The 18,849-nt window shown below is 42.1% G+C and overlaps 1 protein-coding gene across 5 annotated transcripts in view; it reads right to left on the bottom strand.

The window, feature by feature from the left end:
• wdfy3 (WD repeat and FYVE domain containing 3) overlaps positions 1 to 18,849 on the bottom strand; it is a 114,459-nt gene that overhangs the window by 73,103 nt on the left and 22,507 nt on the right. For all 5 annotated transcript variants that reach the window (XM_040003604.1, XM_040003601.1, XM_040003603.1 and 2 more), the window contains exons 2-10: positions 16,341 to 16,551; positions 13,829 to 13,952; positions 11,966 to 12,075; positions 5,721 to 5,957; positions 5,107 to 5,299; positions 4,308 to 4,494; positions 3,752 to 3,918; positions 992 to 1,471; positions 770 to 880 (exon numbers count right to left, since the gene is read on the bottom strand). In XM_040003604.1, the coding sequence (XP_039859538.1) occupies positions 770 to 880; positions 992 to 1,471; positions 3,752 to 3,918; positions 4,308 to 4,494; positions 5,107 to 5,299; positions 5,721 to 5,957; positions 11,966 to 12,075; positions 13,829 to 13,952; positions 16,341 to 16,520 (1,789 nt within the window). In that variant the 5' untranslated portion in view covers positions 16,521 to 16,551. The remainder of the gene's footprint in view (positions 1 to 769; positions 881 to 991; positions 1,472 to 3,751; positions 3,919 to 4,307; positions 4,495 to 5,106; positions 5,300 to 5,720; positions 5,958 to 11,965; positions 12,076 to 13,828; positions 13,953 to 16,340; positions 16,552 to 18,849) is intronic.

Below are 18,849 nucleotides of genomic sequence, written 5' to 3'. Positions count from 1 at the left end.
AGATGCAGAATCATTGTCTTGCTCAAGGACACGTCGGTAAGGATGGGGAATGGAGTGTGTATTAGTTAATTTTAAAGCTACAGTCCATATTTTAGTAATTTGGCGTTTTTTCAGGAGACATTATTAGCACTGAAAAGATCTGATTTAGTGAAAAGCAGCATCAGAGCTGAGACTCACAAGCATTTGACCCAGCAGGACCTTATAGAGACACAAAGTCGTGTCATTTTTCTTTAAAACTTTTTTATTATTGTTTCTATTGATTGATAGCACTGACGCTTTAAGCTTGGCTACATGATAAGAATCAGGTACTTAAGAAATTAATTACTGAGGGACATTAAATCTAGTTGTGCCTCCAAAGTCCATATTAATCTATAATTATTCCCTCCACATAACTAAAAACATTTCTGTGTGGATTTCATTTAAAGTGCTGCGATCGTGGCTCAAGAGTTGGCAGTTCGCCTTGTAATCGGAAGGTTGCCGGTTCGAGCCCCGGCTTGGACAGTCTCGGTCGTTGTGTCCTCGGGCAAGACACTTCACCCGTTGCCTACTGGTGGTCAGCGGGCCCGGTGGCGCCAGTGTCCGGCAGCCTCGCCTCTGTCAGTGCGGGTGGCTGTGGCTACAATGTAGCTGCCATCACCAGTGTGTGAATGGGTGGATGACTGGATGTGTAAAGCGCTTTGGGGTCCTTAGGGACTGAGTAAAGCGCTATACAAATGCAGGTCATTTACCATTTATGCTTTTTAAGAAACTGTCCTGTGCATGAGTTTACCTGCGTTAGTGTTGGTGGTGTTGGAGCCCTGCAGGAGCACAGTCAGCGTCTCCATCACCAGCCAGGCCAACTGCTTCTGCTCCTCAGCCACGGTGTTGTTTTTGCAGTCAGCTAAACATGGAAGGAAACACAGAGCGAGAGGACAGAGGTCGATATTAGACGGGATTACAACGGTGATCCAGTAAAATAGTTAAGTAAAAGAAAACTAAAGAAGCAGTTCACCTTGGTCGTTACTGTGTGGTTGCTGTTGTGAGGGCGGTTCTTTGAGCAATGCCGCGTACTTGTGCAGCAGGTTGACCAGCACCTCCAGCAGTCCGACCTCCCGCAGCACGTCGCTGAACACCGGGTCGTGCCTGGCCAGCTTCAGCAGCGTCCGTACGGCGGTGATGCTGCAGGCGTGCGAAGTGCTCGATTTGAGGAGCACGCTAACGCTGAAGAGTTCCTTACACGGCACATAGTTGAGGCTGAACACTACAAATTCCAGCAGCTCAAAGTACTTGGTCTGAGCCTCGGGGAGCTTGGCCACACGCTCTGCAAACTGAGACAGCGTGTGCTGCGACTCTAGGATGAAATAGTTGGCCGGTTCGGCTGCGTAGATGTTTCCGATGGCGTCCAGGAGCATGCACGCCAGGCGGCTTGTTTTGGCCCGTAGAAAGGCGTTTTGGAGCACCGCAAAGGCCTGAATATTACGCACTGTATGGCCTGAAATTTAAAACACAAAGAAAAAAAATAATATATATATATATATATATATATATATATGCACTGCATGACCTTAATATAAAATACTTATTTCACTCAATGAGTCGCAATTAAATGAATAATTTATGTGTTTTTTCTGGATTTTGTGGTTAATATTCTGTCGTCTTCCATTAAAATGAGACAGTATTCATTTCTTTGTAAGTGAGCAAACTTTCAAATTCAGCAGGGGATTTCCGTACAGGCAACAGGAGACTCTTCCTTCAGTTTCTGCTGAATCACTCCACTGAACTTTTTACAGCAACTGCAAAAACGTCTCCTTTCTCCGACCTCTGTTACTCCAAACTGCCGTCTGTCACTGCACAGTTAACAGGGCAGATACACGATACTTCAAATTTCTTCCCTGTTGTCACGCTTTGTTTTTTTTAAATATACACGTTTCCAGTTTGCTTCGTTGAGTTGATGCTGGAGTCTTTATACGGAATAATCTTCATTCAGTGAGTCAACAAAAATATTTTAGGCTTATTTTAGGCTAGCTCAGAAATCATAGGCTATGACTTTCACACTCACAGGACGACAGTAAAGAAAAGGAGCACTGAAAGTGTGTGTCAGCACATAGCCTCAAACACACACAGCAGTTAAGTGGATGTGGCGGGTTAATTAGGCGTGTAAGCGCACCCTCATACCATGATGGCTCCTGGTAATGACTCTGTGCTCTGCTGGAACTGTCACTAGGTGGGTAAACACAAGTGTAACTGCATGTGCTTGTGACTCAGTTGACTTCAATGTTGTTAGTGGGAGGGTGTATGCGGTTAGAAACCCAACACGCTGACAGTGAGTGTGTTACCATGTGTGAATGGGTGGAGGTGAAAGGCTGAGTTACAAACACCACAGCTCCACAGCTGAAAACAACGAACCCACACAAAGTCAGAATGACAGATAAATGGAGGGAAATGTTATTTTAGTCATTTGCTTCAAAAACAAAGAAATGAATAAGTGGAGATGGACTAAATACAATTTTGAGTTAAAGTAGTTGCATCAAGGACCTCAAGGTGTAGCCCATCAGTGTCTGTAACTGAGCTGCACCTCCCAACCCCGTCTGTTGTTGGGGTCTTTGGAGCACATTTAGTGGATTATCTGACTAAAATTATGGTTTTATGGTTTGTACCACACATTATGGCTGTGTAGCACAAACCAAGCAAGGAGATTGGCTTTAATTAGTAAAACTGTACTATGTAATTATTCTCTGCCCTGGCATTAATTAGCAGAATCTGTGTTTGTAAGCTCGTGTGGCAGAAGTGTGGTGCCTGGCTCAGCTGCAGGGGAGGAGTGGGGCAGTGAGCTCAAGGGGGCGGTGCCAAGAGGCTGGAGGGACAGGTGGCGGTTATTTACTTAAGGTTTCTCCCTTTATATGTAGTGAAGCCAGAGACCTGGGGGAGAGTGTGTGTGCTGACGACTGACGCAAAAGTTGAACTGCGTGGTGAAACGTACAGCCACATGTGTGTGGCGCTTCAATAAACAGCTCGCAAGCATACGACACGTGTCGGGTCAGTCTTTACACGCAGCATTGGTCAAAACAGAAATGTCAAGGTTTTAAAATGAATCCAACAGCTTCAGAGTTTTAGTCTGAATTATTTGAATTCTTTATTTTGGGCTTTGTTGTATTGATGTATATGTAAGCGGCTTAACTACTGTTTGGCAAGCATGAAGATGTGGGTCAGAAAAAGTACGACAGCGTTCCTCAGGTGGATGAAAAAATAAATAAGTTTAAATCTTTCCACAATCAGGATGAGCCTGTTCTGTTTGCATGAAAGAGGCTTCAGTCATTTATCTCCAGCAGCGTCAAAGGCGACAGAGGAATTATGGCGTCTGTCAACAGGTTAATCTTACTGGGATGAAGCACCCATCAGTCATTTCAGTGATGGGGATGGAGGTAGAAATGTAGACTTTTTCACAAGTAATTCCTTTTTTTGTTTTAGAGCTTCTGGGAAAATCAGGCTGGTGCTACTGTGTAGACTTAAGCTGAAAATCACTGGTTTGTTAGAACAGTGTCGCTGTTTCAACACTTTATTTAAATGTGTCCTTGATTTCTTCCTTAGAGGACACCAATGGAAGATCGTTACGAATCATCTCCAGATGAGTGTAAGACTTTAAATAAAACTTTGAATCATGGAGGCTCTAATCCAAGTGCATCATTTGCACATCTATGTTTTACTCTGAAGTCTTGCTCATTATAAAACTTATGACAGATTTAATGATGAGCCACAGTTGCATCTAACATACCTTTCCCAGAAGGTTGCGGGAGAACAAATCCAGGCAACAGGAAGGGGGCGCCGGTTGTCAAGCCAGCAGGCTTCAACTCCGTCACCCCATACGTGCACAGACAGGTGACCAGGTTGACCAGGTCCTTCAAAGCATCTTTTGATTCGTCCTCCTTGGCCTGTTCCAGTCTGGATGCACAAGAAGAAGTTACATCAATCTTCACACAACAAAGTAAGTAAGGTCTCAGTCACAAACATCCAGAGGCTGTTGAATTCTTGGTAGCTACTGTCACCAGAGAAAAAGGTGTAAATCCCTGAATGGTTGCAGAGTGGTTGCTGGGGGTTGCTAGGTGAAACAGGCCGCAAAAGCCTTGTGAATGCTGTGTTTGGTAGCAGACTGCACATTCATGAGCGTAGGACGACAAGTTGTTGGTGTCTTCCATGCAACTGATTTCAAATAGCAACCTCCAGCTGCCACTTTGGCACTCACTGGGTAATTCATACCAGCGGTCACCAATCGCTCTAGTTGGACTTTAAAACCCTGTGATGAACTGCAGGAAGGAAGACCTAAGCTGTACCTGAGCATGAGGTCGCAGAGGAAGGTGTAACCCTGGCACATTCGGAAATCGTCCAGCAGGGTCTGCGACACGTCGCTGGAGTCTTTGAGGAAGCAGGAGAGGCCGGCAAACATCTCAACGATCTCCAGAGGGGAGAGATCGTCTGACTGCTGCATGTTTTGAACACATGTAGCCAAGCATTCCTTCTCTGTAAACCGAAGACGGGGTGTTAGAGACAAAGAAATGCAATCTGTAAGGAATTTCTGTGACAGAATGTACGGGAATTATTAAGGACATAAAGAGCTTTCCCTTGATCTTAGATTTATAGGAAGTGAAACAAAAATGCATCAGATGGACAAAGAAACAGCTTCAGACAGATCTGTGCTGCTGTAACAGCTTTTTTTATGCTGAAAGACAAAAGCTTCAGGGTTTTTCTTCTTTAACTTAAAATAAACAATACACAATAATAACAGGGACAACCAAGCTTTAATAATAAATCACATTAAAAATAATTGGTTTTACTTAGTGTCACATAAATCATTGCACAAATCTCACAACAAATTGTAATTAGGCAACCCTCTGGAGCTTTACAGGCTGTGAACTGTAAATTATCTGTTTTAAAAGTGGTAGAAAACAAGCTTCCCTGTTTTGTTCAGCAGTATTCTCACAATGTGTTTTTTGTTATTAAGCTGTAGAATTTGTGTGTGGACTGGTTCACATTTTCTAATATTTCAGAGCAAAAATGCACCTCCAGATGTGGTTTGGAAGACGGTTACTTCCAGAAACAGATGTTCTCTGCGGACGGTGCGTTTGTACGTACCGTGGATGTATTTGACCACGTTGACGCTGAGGCCGTGTCGGGAGATGGTGGTGAGCACCTCGCCAGCACTCCTCCTCCAGGGCAGGTTGTGAGGAGGACACCAGGAGGTGATGGCACTAAACAGTAACTGCAGGTCATCCTTCTGGGCCAGCTCCTCCGCTGGAGACACAAATGTGCAGAGCTTCACCAGGATCTGCACAAGTGGAAACGAAATTATTATTTTTTTTAAGTTCTGGGTAAAAACAACAAAATAAGCTGCTGAAAAAACAACACAAGCCCGAGTCTTTTGCCACGGAGATACGACTGCGTTTGTGACGCAGGCTGTTTGATGAAAAGATTCAGGATTAAAGTCTTTATGGGAGGCAGAACCTCCAGTCTTTTTATCAGTGAACAAATAGATTTAAAATATCAAAATAAGCCAATAACTGTGTTATAATCCTCTGATCTGCTACAGACTCTCCACGCAGACTTTTTTCGCTCCGCAATTCAAACACAAACATTTTCGACGATGTTTAAATGTTTCAGTTATTCTTTGTGTGAAGGTTTTAAACATAAAGCAAGCTGATAGAGGCTCTTAGTCTGGAGTGTAACAGCTGACACTGTTGTCTTTTTACCTGGACAAAGACTTTCTGGAGGAGCGCCCTACGGTCAGCCAGGGGCAGCTCGGGTTGGGTGTGCCCTTGCCCTGGCGTCTTCTCTTGGCTGGGTGGTGGTGGTGGTGGTAGTGGTTGTGGCGGTTGTGACGTGGGGCCTACGGGTGCCTCGGCCATGTGGGGCAGGTCAAAGAACAAGTAGAGGCATTTGACGAGCGTGGAGGGCACAGACATGGTCGTCATGCAGTCCACAGTTTTCTGTTGAAGGGCAGAGAAAAGGGGATAACATTTTATTTCCCAACACGGTTCAGGAATACAGGGCTATAACTCAGGCTATACTCATAATGTTCCAGCCTTTATTTGTCACTTTATTAAAGTTGAGCTGATTCAACACATTCGTTTGTATTTGAAGTAACCCACTAAGACACCAAAGTCACAAAATAACACAAACTGAAGGGCCACTAACTTTTTTTAGTGGAGTCTAACGTGTTTGCTTCCCAATCACAAAGACCTTGTGCAGAGGCGCAGTGAGGGATAGCATTAGCTAGAGAAATGCTAATCTTACAATATACAACACTGCTGGATAAGAGCATGAACAGCAGTGGTGGTTCTATTCAACGACCTGTTCTTTACTTTTTCTATGCATTTCTAGTTCTGCTATTTTCTTCTACTCAGCTTCTAATAGATTTAGTACTTAAAAACGGAGCAACTTCAACAACATCCAACAAAGAACTTCAATATGCAAGAAACCTGTTTCTGCTAAAGGTGGAAACAACACACTTTCACCAAAAACCACCATAATCACAAACCAGGCTACGAAGGAGGAGATACTAGCAGGCGGTGATGTGCGACCCAAATGTAAACCGAGCGTCCGCTCGCTGCACTCTCTATGACAGGGACAGCAAACATTCATCGGAAATAACTGCTGTGGGTGGAAAAGCAGGGCTTTAAGTAGAGTTACGAGGTTAAGTTGCTTTGGATATTGCTAACCTAAAGTGTGAAGCAGCTATTTTATACTTCCACTTAAAACTTCCAGGGAAAACACAACCTAGCCTACTTGTGCTTACACTAGACTTCTGCTGTGTCACTACTGCTGCACAATATTGGCACTTTATTTCTTAAGATTCACACTTCAAATTAGGAAGTGTGTCATCGATGACAGCAGCCTATCAGAACAGAATGATGGAAACTGGCTTGTGATCACTTACACATATACATGCTGCTATATTGAATAGCTTAAAGAGTTTTCATTCACTTATTCAACCATTACATACAAGAACCCTGAGGTATTTATTTATTCGTTGTTTGTATTTGTAATTGCGTATTTCTCCCCCCTCCCCCTTTTGTTTCACCCGATTATGTTTCTGCTTAAATCACTTAAAAATAAAAAAACAAATACTATTTTTCTAAAATCATTTTTGAAATACTCTGATCTCCTGTTCCTTAAATGTGAGCAATCAGCTTCCACTTTAAATGAAGCTGAAAGCGTGAACGTCAAACACACCTCGACTGTGTCTGCAGAGGCAAAACAACAAAAATGAAGTAAATGTCTAATAACGCATGGATCCAACTGTATGTTGCATATTCCCTTTTCAGTCTAAAAGGAACATGATTCATTTTTTCCACATTCATATAGAATCACTTTATATCAACCTAAAATAAAGAGCTACACAACAGCAGCAGGACAAAGATAAGAATGCTGCTTTAAGGGTGACTTTGGTAAATGGGTGTTTTGTTGTGCTGTGATTCAGTGTTTCAGATTCAGCTATAAGGGCCTGAGGTGTGTGTTCACTGAGTGTTTTCCACAGTTATACTGTGTGTGTGTGTGTGTGTGTGTGTGTGTGTGTGTGTGTGTGTGTGTGTGTGTGTGTGTCATGTTGACAAAGATAAAGGGCTGGAGAAAGAGATGGGGTTTGTGTTCACTGAGGCGAATGATTCAGATAATCAAACGCTGCCTCCCACACACACACACACACACACACACACACACACACACACACACACACACACACACACAGAGACAAATTACATTGCTCTTACACACGAGCTCTCACAAAAGACCACATATGCGCACATGCACACGCACACACACACACGCTGCAGCTGGATGAAATGACCATCCCATTTACTCCAACGCCGTCTACACGACGGAGAGGAGGTGGATGCACAGCGATGAATAACAAAGCACAGCAGGCGCACACGCAGTTTCAGCCCCTCAGATGGAAAAAAGAAAAAAAAGGAGTAAGATATAGACAGCTGAAGTAGGCAGAGGTGTGTATAGATGATGGTGAGTCACAACAATGGAAGACTGGACCAGCACCTGTGGTACAACAAGCCACGCCGAGGAGTGTGTGTGTGTGTGTGTGTGTGTGTGTGTGTGTGTGTGTGTGTGTGTGTGTGTGTGTGTGTGTTTGTTTACAGGCTGTCACAGAATACTGGTCCCACTGCAGTCAGGTCAAGGTTACCGTGAACAAATGAGAGACAAAACCAGAGAGACGAAGGCATTTAACAGTGTGTGAGTGTGAGAAAAACAGAGACAGGAAGGGAGAAGAAGACAGACACAAGGAGAAGAAAAATACCAATAAATTGATCTCCTGTCTGTTTTAAAAAGAGAGAGAGAAACAAGCGCAGTGGGAGTGCATGAAGGGCACCCTTTAAAAACACAAAACAACAGAGGAGTCCAGACTGAGTTACTGACAAAAATATTGCCGTTTTATGCTGTGAGGAAGAAAGAGCAGGAGGTGGGGGAGAAAGGGAGCGAGAGGGGAGAGCATTAAAGGGAGGGAGGTGACGTCAGGTTTATGGGAGGCCAGTTGCCTGGAGAAATCCATTAAACCCACTCTCACTCTCACACACACACACGAACGACACGGGTTATTTTTTACTGCCCGTCTGTGCTCGCTGATATCAAACAGTCACAAGAAGCAGCCCTTATTCATTTAAAGGAGACCGCTGACTGTGCAGTGTGCATGTCCAGTGGTACTGACCAAAAAACCTAAAATTATCATTTAAATGAATGTTTACATTTACATCCTCAATGTGTTTACACGTGTGACCAATCAGATCACAGACAAGCCACTTGTGTCTGAGCCGAAGGAACAAGAAAAACTCAGCTGGACGTTCTCTCCAGCATTTTGGTGTCTTGAGCTGCAGCTCATCTCAGTCTGAGACACACAGCACAGAGCAACGCCAGCGCTTACTAAGGTCCTTCCCGAGAGAGGGCAATGCAAGTCTTCCCAAAAAAACCTTATCAAAGTACACGGCTAATGAGCAAAACCAGAAACTCTTTGCTTTACGAACAGATTTTATGCTTATGTTGTTGTGAACTGGTTCTATTTAAATAAAAGCTGTACAGAGACTAATAAATCATGCATCACCTATGGAGTAAATCAGCGACAGTAAATGGAAGTTTCAGAAAAGCTGGGCTACAGGGAGATGGAAATACCCAACCTTTGAAACGCAGCGGCTGAATACTACCAGCAGTCTTGCCTCCTTCCTTTCTTTCGTGTTGAGCAAGAGTTGAGAGTTGCACAAAGATGCTGTGCTGTTGTGCACGAATATCAAAGCTCTGTCATTCAGTAACTAGGAAGTGATGGGAATCTCCATCACATGTGTAGTACTCTCTACTTTTGCTCAACACAACTATTTTACAAGTGCTCTACAAGTTAAGTATACGCCAAGTGGAATTCTTCAGAAAGCAGACCACAAAACTGGCTACAGAAAACCACAAAAAACTGCCCTAAAAATGTCAACTGATGATCAAGTTTTTCCGATAAATTCATCCAATCATCCAAACCTACAGTCCAAGTGCATTTCTGGAGCACAAAGGAAAGATCCGTGCCCACCAGACATTCACAAATGACAAAAAATAAAGGAACTCTGTGTCAACATGTTATGTCCTACTCATCATTTAGTTACATAAATAACTGAGAACAGGAGTCGGTCCAAGTGCTCACATGTTACATCAGAAGAACACTGCCTGTCTCACAGCCTGGCCAAGTGTCATTTTGCTATGTCTGGTTTGGCAAGATTGTTGTTGCTGCATTCAATTCAGTAAGTCGACCTATTAAGGTGCTGCCTGCCTAACTATTAAACAGCGCATGCTTGAGAGCGGCTAAAGACTGGGCACAGAGAAGAGGGGGTGGATCACGTGTCTGTAGATGGGAAGAAGCGTTCCACCCAAAAGCAACAACAACAGTGAATTTCTGATGTGCAGCAGAGCAGGAAAAGCAGACAGCCGACCAGCTGACAGCAACACTCCCCACAAGACCTCCAGAGGAACGCAGGCCAAAAAGTTCAAAAGAAGTCTGCTGGCCACAATTCAAGACTACAGACAAAGACGAAAACAAGAGCTCAACGTCCAACCTTTATAAGCAGGTGGTAGGAACAGAGTAAGGCACTCATTACTGTGACTAGATGCTACACAGAAAAATCACAATGCATGAATTTTCTTCATGTGACATCCAGCAGCATCAGAAGACTGCAGATAGAAACGTTGTGTTTGGGGAGAATAAACGAGACTCGGTCAGGTGAGAATTGTTAATTATACTGAAGTCTCCTGGTTCTTACGGTACCTTCAGCGCAGCCTGAACTCTCTTAGGTAAACGTTCTTTTCATTTCTTTAAATAGTTTTCAGAAACAGTTCTTCAGGCTTCAGATCAAAGCTTTTCTTTGAATGTTCATTTCCTTTTAATCCATTCTTTGTCAACATGACCCCACACTAGGGCTGGGCTATATCATACCGTTCACGGTAATACCGGTATAAGGCAGTGCCTTTGTTTACAGACGCACATGGCGGCGATGCAGAATGAGAAGAGCGAAAGTGGATCGTTGAATGAAACGATGAACCAGAACTGGTTTGTAAAAATGTTGCAACTTCAGTGGTGTGGAACTGGTTTAGCTTTCGTCCGTCAGATACACAACAAAGCACTATTTTTGGTAGAGCATGCTAGCGGGCCGTCGTTATTACCGTGTTGTTTGGAAAATACGGCGCACTTAAAATAAATCCATTGATTTTTCTGAAAGTCGACAGTGCCCCTTATAATCCCGTGTGCCTGATGTATGAATTCTGGTTGTGTTTACTGACCTCGAAACGATTTTATGTGCACGGCGCTCGGAAATCTGTCAGATGTTTTAGTACGACTTTGCTAAGCTACGAAGCCGCACCGCTTGATGGACTGTCGGAGCATTACGGCTATCGTAGGCAGGAGCCTCGTGGAGTGATACGCACTGCGCTTCAACATAATATTACCGTGTTGTGTGTGTATAACCTCTTTTTAAGCTTTGTGGATATTATACATGGTTACACTGAGGATATGTCGGCCAGTTTCCACTGGAAACGCCTTTTGGTTAAACTGTCAGCGATGAATTTGCCTTTGCACTGTTAATTTTTTATATAACTTTAATGCACTTAAAAAAGCTGCTTGTTTAAGTAAAAATACATTGATTTTTTTTTTTGCACTAATAAAGTTGTGGAGTTGTAAAGTATTTTGTCTAGTGTCAGTTATATCGTCAGTTATATCGTTATCACAAATTTTCAAATGTATATCGTGATAAATATTTTTGGTCATATCGCCCTGCTGTACCTGCTGCAAATCATCACTTCGTCAGACCTGTCGCTGACTTTCAGTCCAGTTCTTGCATAATTTGACATACACCAGCCTTTTCTCCCTTTAATGAATGGCTTCTTGACAGCCAGCTTACCAGAGACCATTTCTGATGAGGCTTCAGTGAACAGTAGATGTGTCAACAGAAGGGCTGTTTGCTGGATTTTTTTTTCTTATTTCTTAAATAATATATTTTTAGGGCTGACATCTTCCTTTGTCCTCCAGGACACACTGCAGAGCATTCCAAAATATGCCAAAGTGTCAGCTAAAAGCACTTTGTGAATCATATTGTTGGTGCAAAAATACAATTTCATGCTTGTGAAACTGCCTAAAGACAGATTTAACATTGGTGCTGTGCTAATTTTGAGATTATGTGCAAACACAACACTGGTTCATCCCGTGAGTTAGGAGGTGTTTTAATGCTCGAATGAGTCATAGATCTGAAAATGGTCAGGCAAAAGGACTGGAGTGAAAATGACTGAAAAAGCAGTCAATGTCCAAAGGAAAACTTTAAAAACACCTCCAGAGAGCCTGGAGGAGTATTGCTCAAGAACATTTTGAGAAATTACAAAAAAGTTTATTTTTTGCTTCCAAGGGCTGAAGAAATGAGAGGTGGTTCAAGACTTTCACACAGTATTGTACAGTGTCTTTTCTACCAACCTGTCCGGAGGAAGCTAACAGGTTGATGGTGGTTAGAAGCATCCAGCCGCGGCTCGCCTCCTCACTCTGATTCACCTCCAGGAACTGGACTATGGCTCGACTGGCTGCCTCTGGAAAAACAATCACACACACAAACGTGTGGTTAACTGGGTGGAAAGTGACAGCTCACTGTGGGGCAGATGGGCTGTTTGAATAATGATCAAATATGTAACAAATTAATCATTACAGTGGATGCGACAAAAGGGAACATGTGTGGTTGGGCTTCTCGGTTTTGGTTATCTGTGATCTTGAAAATAATACATCAATATTGTATTTCGGTCCCACGCACTAGCTTTTCAGTTAGCTCATGTCTTTACCAATTTTATCACAGCACTCTTTGTCCTAAAAATATAGCCACACTAAGTTTAGGAACAAGTATCCATTAGAACCGAACCATAATAAAAAAAGCAAATCACACATTTTTAGTCGCTTTTGTGAGCAGAAATAAAAATGCTTTTGAAAAGGTTTCCTTAATCCAACCCACCAGCTGAGCCAAAGTCTAGTTGCTCATTGTTCAGAGCAAATCCACATCTGTTGTTTTGATAATGAGTACTGCAACGTCAGTTGAGAGCATGAATCATGTACTGACTCATTCTAAAGAGGCCTGGTGACCAACTGTAGGAGTGCTTTTTAGACCGTTGTGTTGCAAAATCAGAACCGTTCACCGTTTGATAACAGCACGTCACATGATTAGACAGGGATGAGGAAGAGATGGAAGGACGAGATAAAGCGGGAGAAATAAGAAATAGAAAGCTGGTGTGTGTGTGTGTGTTTGTGTGCGTCTTTTTTGAGGAAACCACAGTCAAAGCTGCCACGGCTGTCAACGCTTTGATGAGATGCTGCTGGCTCGCCCGCAGTGAAGGCTAACCTTTCAGATTGAAGTAGGATTGCATTGATCCTTTGAGGAAAACGTATCTACTGAGAGCCAAAAAGTCAAAAAATAAAGTGCAAAATTCTGGGAAAGGCCTTATCTGATTAGGGTAACACCAACATTTTTTCTCCATTAATCATGAAATCAGCTTTAAACATTCTTAATAAAACAATGAAATATGTATTTATCTTTAGGGGAACAATTAATAAAATAATCTTATTGTGATAGGGTAGAATAAGACGAAGCTCTTACGCACATCCATAGAATAAATCGGGTTTCCAGGATGGAGCAGACAGTTATATTGAGCATCAATTATTTTATTTTTTTTAAATCATTGACTAAAATCAGTGACCAATCATAATCAGGCATGGGCGTGTACTTATGTCCACTAATAATATACAGATTACAGTATATTAGGGTCCTTGCCATATGTGGTACTAACTCTTGAAAGCCTAACAGGAGTAACGTTTGCAAGAAATGCCTGTGTTTGGATTACCCAGCTACCCTTAGAAAAACCCAGAAAATATTCTAATAGTCATCAGACGACATATTTATATATACTTAGGTGTCCAAACTCATCATTAAGAGTACTGGGGAGGTCGTCATATGTTGTCTTTATGGGGGAAAGTGAAAAAATAAACTCCCTAGAGTCTTCATTTCTATCTTGTCATCTACTATGTGTACCTAACAAAGCTCAGATGCTCCATCTGTGCCTTACAATCAGTTCTATAATTGAAACTCTGCATAAGAACTGTCTTTGTATCTAAATAAAGAACAAAAATCTCTTTCAACACCACTGTGTTCATCTGCACAGCCAAAAGGAAAACAGAAGACACAAACCGGTTATGAGAAATTATTGGCTGGTGCCAAAGAACTCAAGTCTACAAGTAGGCCTACTCCACAGTGCATTTTTGCACTTACAAATATGAGTCTGTGTGCATCTGCAAGCTCACCTGTGGATTTATTGGAGGCTCTTCGTCTGATCTCAGTCACCATGAGTCGGGACACCTGGGTGGTGAACTGCAGCAGGTCAGAGAATTTCTCCATCATGCTGCTGGGAGGTGCGTTCCCAAACACCTGAAGTGGACAAAAAAAAGCATTTGATTAATGGAAAAATAATAATTTAAAAAAACAAGAAGAGAGGAACCAAAAAAAGACTCAAAAACTAGACATCTGTTCACTCAATACTTATATGTAACCTAGCTTATAGTCAGGTGTGTGCAGTTACAGAAATCCTCATTCCTGCTGATATCTGTGACAGTTTTTGCTTGAATGCACTACTTTATGGTGACAGAGAACATTGGAGGCTAAGCCTTTGGGGCAGCAGGTCAACAAAGACAAACTTCTCTTCATCCAGCAAAGACTCGTCATCTGTTTACTTATCCAGCAAATCTGACTTGAGAGCAGGGCGGGAGGCTGCCGTCCCGCCGCACAGGGACCACTTTACTTCCAGATTCTGACATGAGTATGGCCACAGGTGTGAATCCCAGCCAGTGATGGGTAATTAGCAGACAAGTCAAGAGACCCTTGGCAGTGCACTCCAGCTTGATGAGCACTCTTAACAAAGGCAGCCTACAGCTGCGGCTGCCAAACAAAAAGGCGAATTACTGGCCTGCAGGCTTTACTTCTGTTCTTTTGGATAAAAAAAAAAACAGCTATGGGGATTTCAACAACTTCCTTTTGTTAACTTGTTAATATGTGTAGCTCACTTCCATGATTACCCACCGACTTGACTGGTTTCCACAGATCTGGATTCAATTTTAGAGTTTTTCCAAAAGGAGGTGCAAAAATGCTTTATGAAAATTTATTATTAATTAGTAATTCATAACATATTTTGTTAACATAGCTTAAGGCCATTGTAAAGTGGGAGGGAGAGACTCTCTGGAGAGGCTGAATGACCATAACAACAGTGAGCTGTTCCACCTGGCTCAGAAACTGCACAACTGAGATTTCAGAAATTAAAAATGTTGGATAAACCTGAATCTATTTAGTCTACAGATAAAAATTAAAAGATAAAAAATTCAAGTCTGTACTGGACTTTTCTCCCCCTGCATCAAAATAGTTCCAATACACCCCCACCATTCAACTGGTCTGATTTTCCTATTAGTGGTTAAATCAATAAAACTTAACATTAGTTAGTTAGCAGATATATAATTTAAAAAAGCTTTGAAGGTCGTTTAATTTAATCACAAATGATTCTGAAATATTATAAACACCGAACTAACGATGAGACAATGTGTAGTTCAGTGAGTTCGGTACTTTTCAGCACTTGCTCCTTAACACCTGACAACCAGGTGTGTTTTGGGTACTATTTGCTTTGATCTGCACCTGAAAAGTTCAGCTCCTCCTACTCCTGCTACATCTAGTGTAAGACTAACTGCATTCCAAACACTGACACTACAGTCAAACATGGTGCTGGTGCTAGTATGATGGTCTGGAGCTGCTCAGGACCTGGACAACTTGCTGTAATTGATGCATCCATGCATGCCACTCTCTACAAGAATGAGAATTCTGGCTAACTGCACTTAGCTTATGCAGCAGGAAAATAATCAGAAACACACCAGCGAGTCCACCTCTGAATGGGTAAAAACTAAAAACTAAAATTAAGGTTTTGGAGTGGCTTAGTCAAAGTCCAGATTTAAATCTGCCTGCGATGCTTCGGCATGAACTTAAACAGGCCATTCATACTTGAAAACCCTCTAATGTGGTTGATTAAAGTAATTCTTCATAGATGAGTGCGTCTAAATTCATCAATAGCTGTGTGAAAGACCCATTGCCAGTTACTGCAAACACAAAACTGCAGTTCTCACTGCCAAACGTTTGCACAACAACCTTTTCATACAAGGCCAGGTAGATTTGGTTAACCTTTTTGCTTTAATAAATAAAATCATAATTTGAAAACCTCATGCCTGTGTACACTGTGGAGACAGTAAAAAATATATGACACAAAGGTTGGACTGAAAAGTCCACTTCGTTGTGCTTTGTTCAGCTAACCTTTAGCCCTACAGTCAACAAGCCCACAGAAGTAAACAAGCTCATTTCCATTCCATTTATCTGCAGTCTGGTGGAACAGAATCTGAGAGCTATCCAGACAGGTACGTATGAAAAATATGCAAATATGCTTTTAACCACTGGATTTGAATCTGCAGAAGTTCCCTGGTGAGATCTCGTTTTCAAATGTCAATGCATCTATAGTATCTATTGCACCCATGACCTCAGGGAAGCAGCTCTAGCGCGTTTGTAACCCAGCACAACAGAGCTCTCTTCTCGTTTTCCTTTTTTTTTTTTTTTTTTTAATACTGCATAGACGAGAAACACATGATTTGAAAGATAGCTACAGACAGCACAGGAACCAAATGAAGCAAACTGTAACCTGCCACATCAGAGCTGCCATATGTACAAATATCTGTTAATCCGCCTGTTTGGAGCACCTCCAGTTCTCCCTCCACCCATGGTGTGACTTACCCTGTTAAATACAGGAAGCATCATGTAGAGCTTCTCCTCCTGCTCCTTCTGGGTCATGTGGCGAGGAGGGTGGCACAGCTCGGAGAAGAGGCGTCGCAGGTGCATGAGGCCCAGCGCGTTGTCCTGGGGGCTGCACTCCTCCTGCCTCGGCCGCCCCATGATCCTTTTCACCATGTTCATCTTGAGCGGCTTTGTCAGGGCAAAGGCAGCCCTGCAGATGGGAAAGAAAAGATCTAATAAACATCTCACAGTAACTCAATACATAAAGATCTTGTTAGTCTATGTAACTGAAAGTCCCTGCTGTTTGGTATCAGTTCAACTCTGTAAGTGGTCTCGAGTATCAAAAACAGCCAAATATAGATATAGATGATATTTCACATTTCACACAGATTAGCTTCTTGTTTTGTTTCTTTTTTAAATCAAAGTATCTTTATTAATTCATAATTCTGACAATTGTAGACGATGTGAATATAAGTACAGCTACCTTTCTTCAGAAGTGTAACAGAGTACTAGTATTGTAACAGTTATCAAGTGTTACAAGTTATCTTTAGGCACATTTATTGACATTTTCTGTCTACAAAGAAGGTTTAGCATGAGCACCGTGCAGGTATAGAAGCAGTAGGTGTAATAATGCTCTGTGTGTTTGTACCCACGATCATTCAGGATCTACTTAATTACATTTTTGTAATGGCTGGCTGCAAAAACAAAGAAATCTGGTGGGATTGGTTTCATATGATAAATTACTCTATGCGGTTTCTTGAAAAAAAATTTGAAGGTTAACTTTGACCTTGGACATTAACAATGAAGGTCAATGTCAAATGCTTAGCCAACCTATGTATCCATGTACCCCACGATCTAGTGTATTGTTGTGAAGTTTGAAGACGATCCATGAAAGAATTGTGGGTAGTATAAAGTTTCACTGATTTTGGTGGGAGCTTGACCTTTAGTTTCCCCAAAATTAAATCAGCTCATTTATTGGCATCAAACGTCACACAAAGTGTAAAAATGATATTGCTAGACTGCTAACAAACATACAGTCAAATCTAACAGATTAAATAAATCTATATTGTGTAAATAGACAAGGGTAAGCTTTATGACATTGCAGCTCGTGATATTTGACTTAAAACACCAAGATGATGAATTTAGGGAGTCAAACAAACAGGAAATAAATTGGTGTAGCAGCTATGGCAGTTCAGTAGTAACAGAAAGAATGAGGCTGCAGATAGAAGTGGTGGAAATGAGTTTCCTTCAAAGGGTGGCTGTGCACTTCCTTAGAGATAGGAAGAGGAGCTCAGTCTTTCGAGAGGGAGAGTAAAGCTCCTGCTCCTCCACATCAAAGCCAGTTGAAGTGGTTCGGGCATCTGACTAGGATGCCTCCTGGATACTTCCTAGGCGAGGTGTTTCAGGCATGTCCTCTTGGTAGGAGGCCCCGGGGCAGATTAAGGATCTGCCGGAGAGATGGCTGGCTTGGGAATGGCAATGAGCAGGAAGAGGTAGCCTGGGAGAAGAAGTTTGGGCTTCTCTGCTTGAACATACTATTTGCCGGTCTAGCCATCCATCCATCTATATCTATGTTTATATATCTATATACACGCAGCTAATAAAGGAAAGATCTCTTCTGATTGGCAGATTTGACAGATCTCTGTATACAAGCTGTTACTGCACTGAAGCAGAGGCTGTACGGCCCAAATTCAGGTCACTGATTCAGTCATTCACTTTGAACTGCAAGTTAAGAAATAAAACAACAGATTAGCATCTGTGACTGATCATCGTTTCGCATCACTCTTCCCTTGAACGTAGTTGATATATATTTAGCAATTTGTTCCACATGTCAGCTTCTCTCCAGACTATTTGAAATGGTTGCTAGGAGATATCACAGGGCTGCAAAGCCTACGTACGACAGATAAATATCTGGTGATAAAAACAGAATCAACAGCTTAGACGACTGCAAGAAGAGAGAGTTTTTTTCTTTTTTCTGCATAAAAGAAAGGGGGTTGTTTTCCTCTTCCAAAAGAAAAATCACCAGCATTGATATAAAGTTATATTTTCAACAAGCTTAGCCTACCATAATGAAAAGTTACCTTCATCAAATGGGCAGAAATAACAGGAAAATGCAAGTAGGATATGGGAGAAATAAAATCTGGACCTTTCACTTCCCTCCTTTGTTTCTGTCATTATACACAAGGCTCACTTTCAATTGATTCTATAACACATCTGTTATATTGACAACAACAGCACACCTGTTCTGACCACTGGAGTCATGTTAGGTTTGAGTGTCACATCAGTTGTAGCTTAAAAACATTTATTTGAACACACACACTCTATGAATGACAAAAAAAAAAAAAGCTCTGGCACTTAAGTCACAGCTCTTGCAGAAAGACCCATCAACAAGGAAGAGACATGGCAGTTTAGCATGTAGTCCGTCCTTTTCCCAGCAGACTCCTCACACCGAATTACTCTCAGACACTCAGGAAATATCCCCTGCCCTTCAGTTACAACCCACCTACCG

Source organism: Simochromis diagramma, unplaced genomic scaffold, assembly GCF_900408965.1.
Source record: "Simochromis diagramma unplaced genomic scaffold, fSimDia1.1 OVJJ01000583.1, whole genome shotgun sequence".
In the NCBI taxonomy this organism is placed as follows: Eukaryota; Metazoa; Chordata; class Actinopteri; order Cichliformes; family Cichlidae; genus Simochromis; species Simochromis diagramma.
The sequence above is the reverse complement of the archived record's forward strand: the minus strand, read 5'-3'. Positions and strand labels throughout refer to the sequence as shown.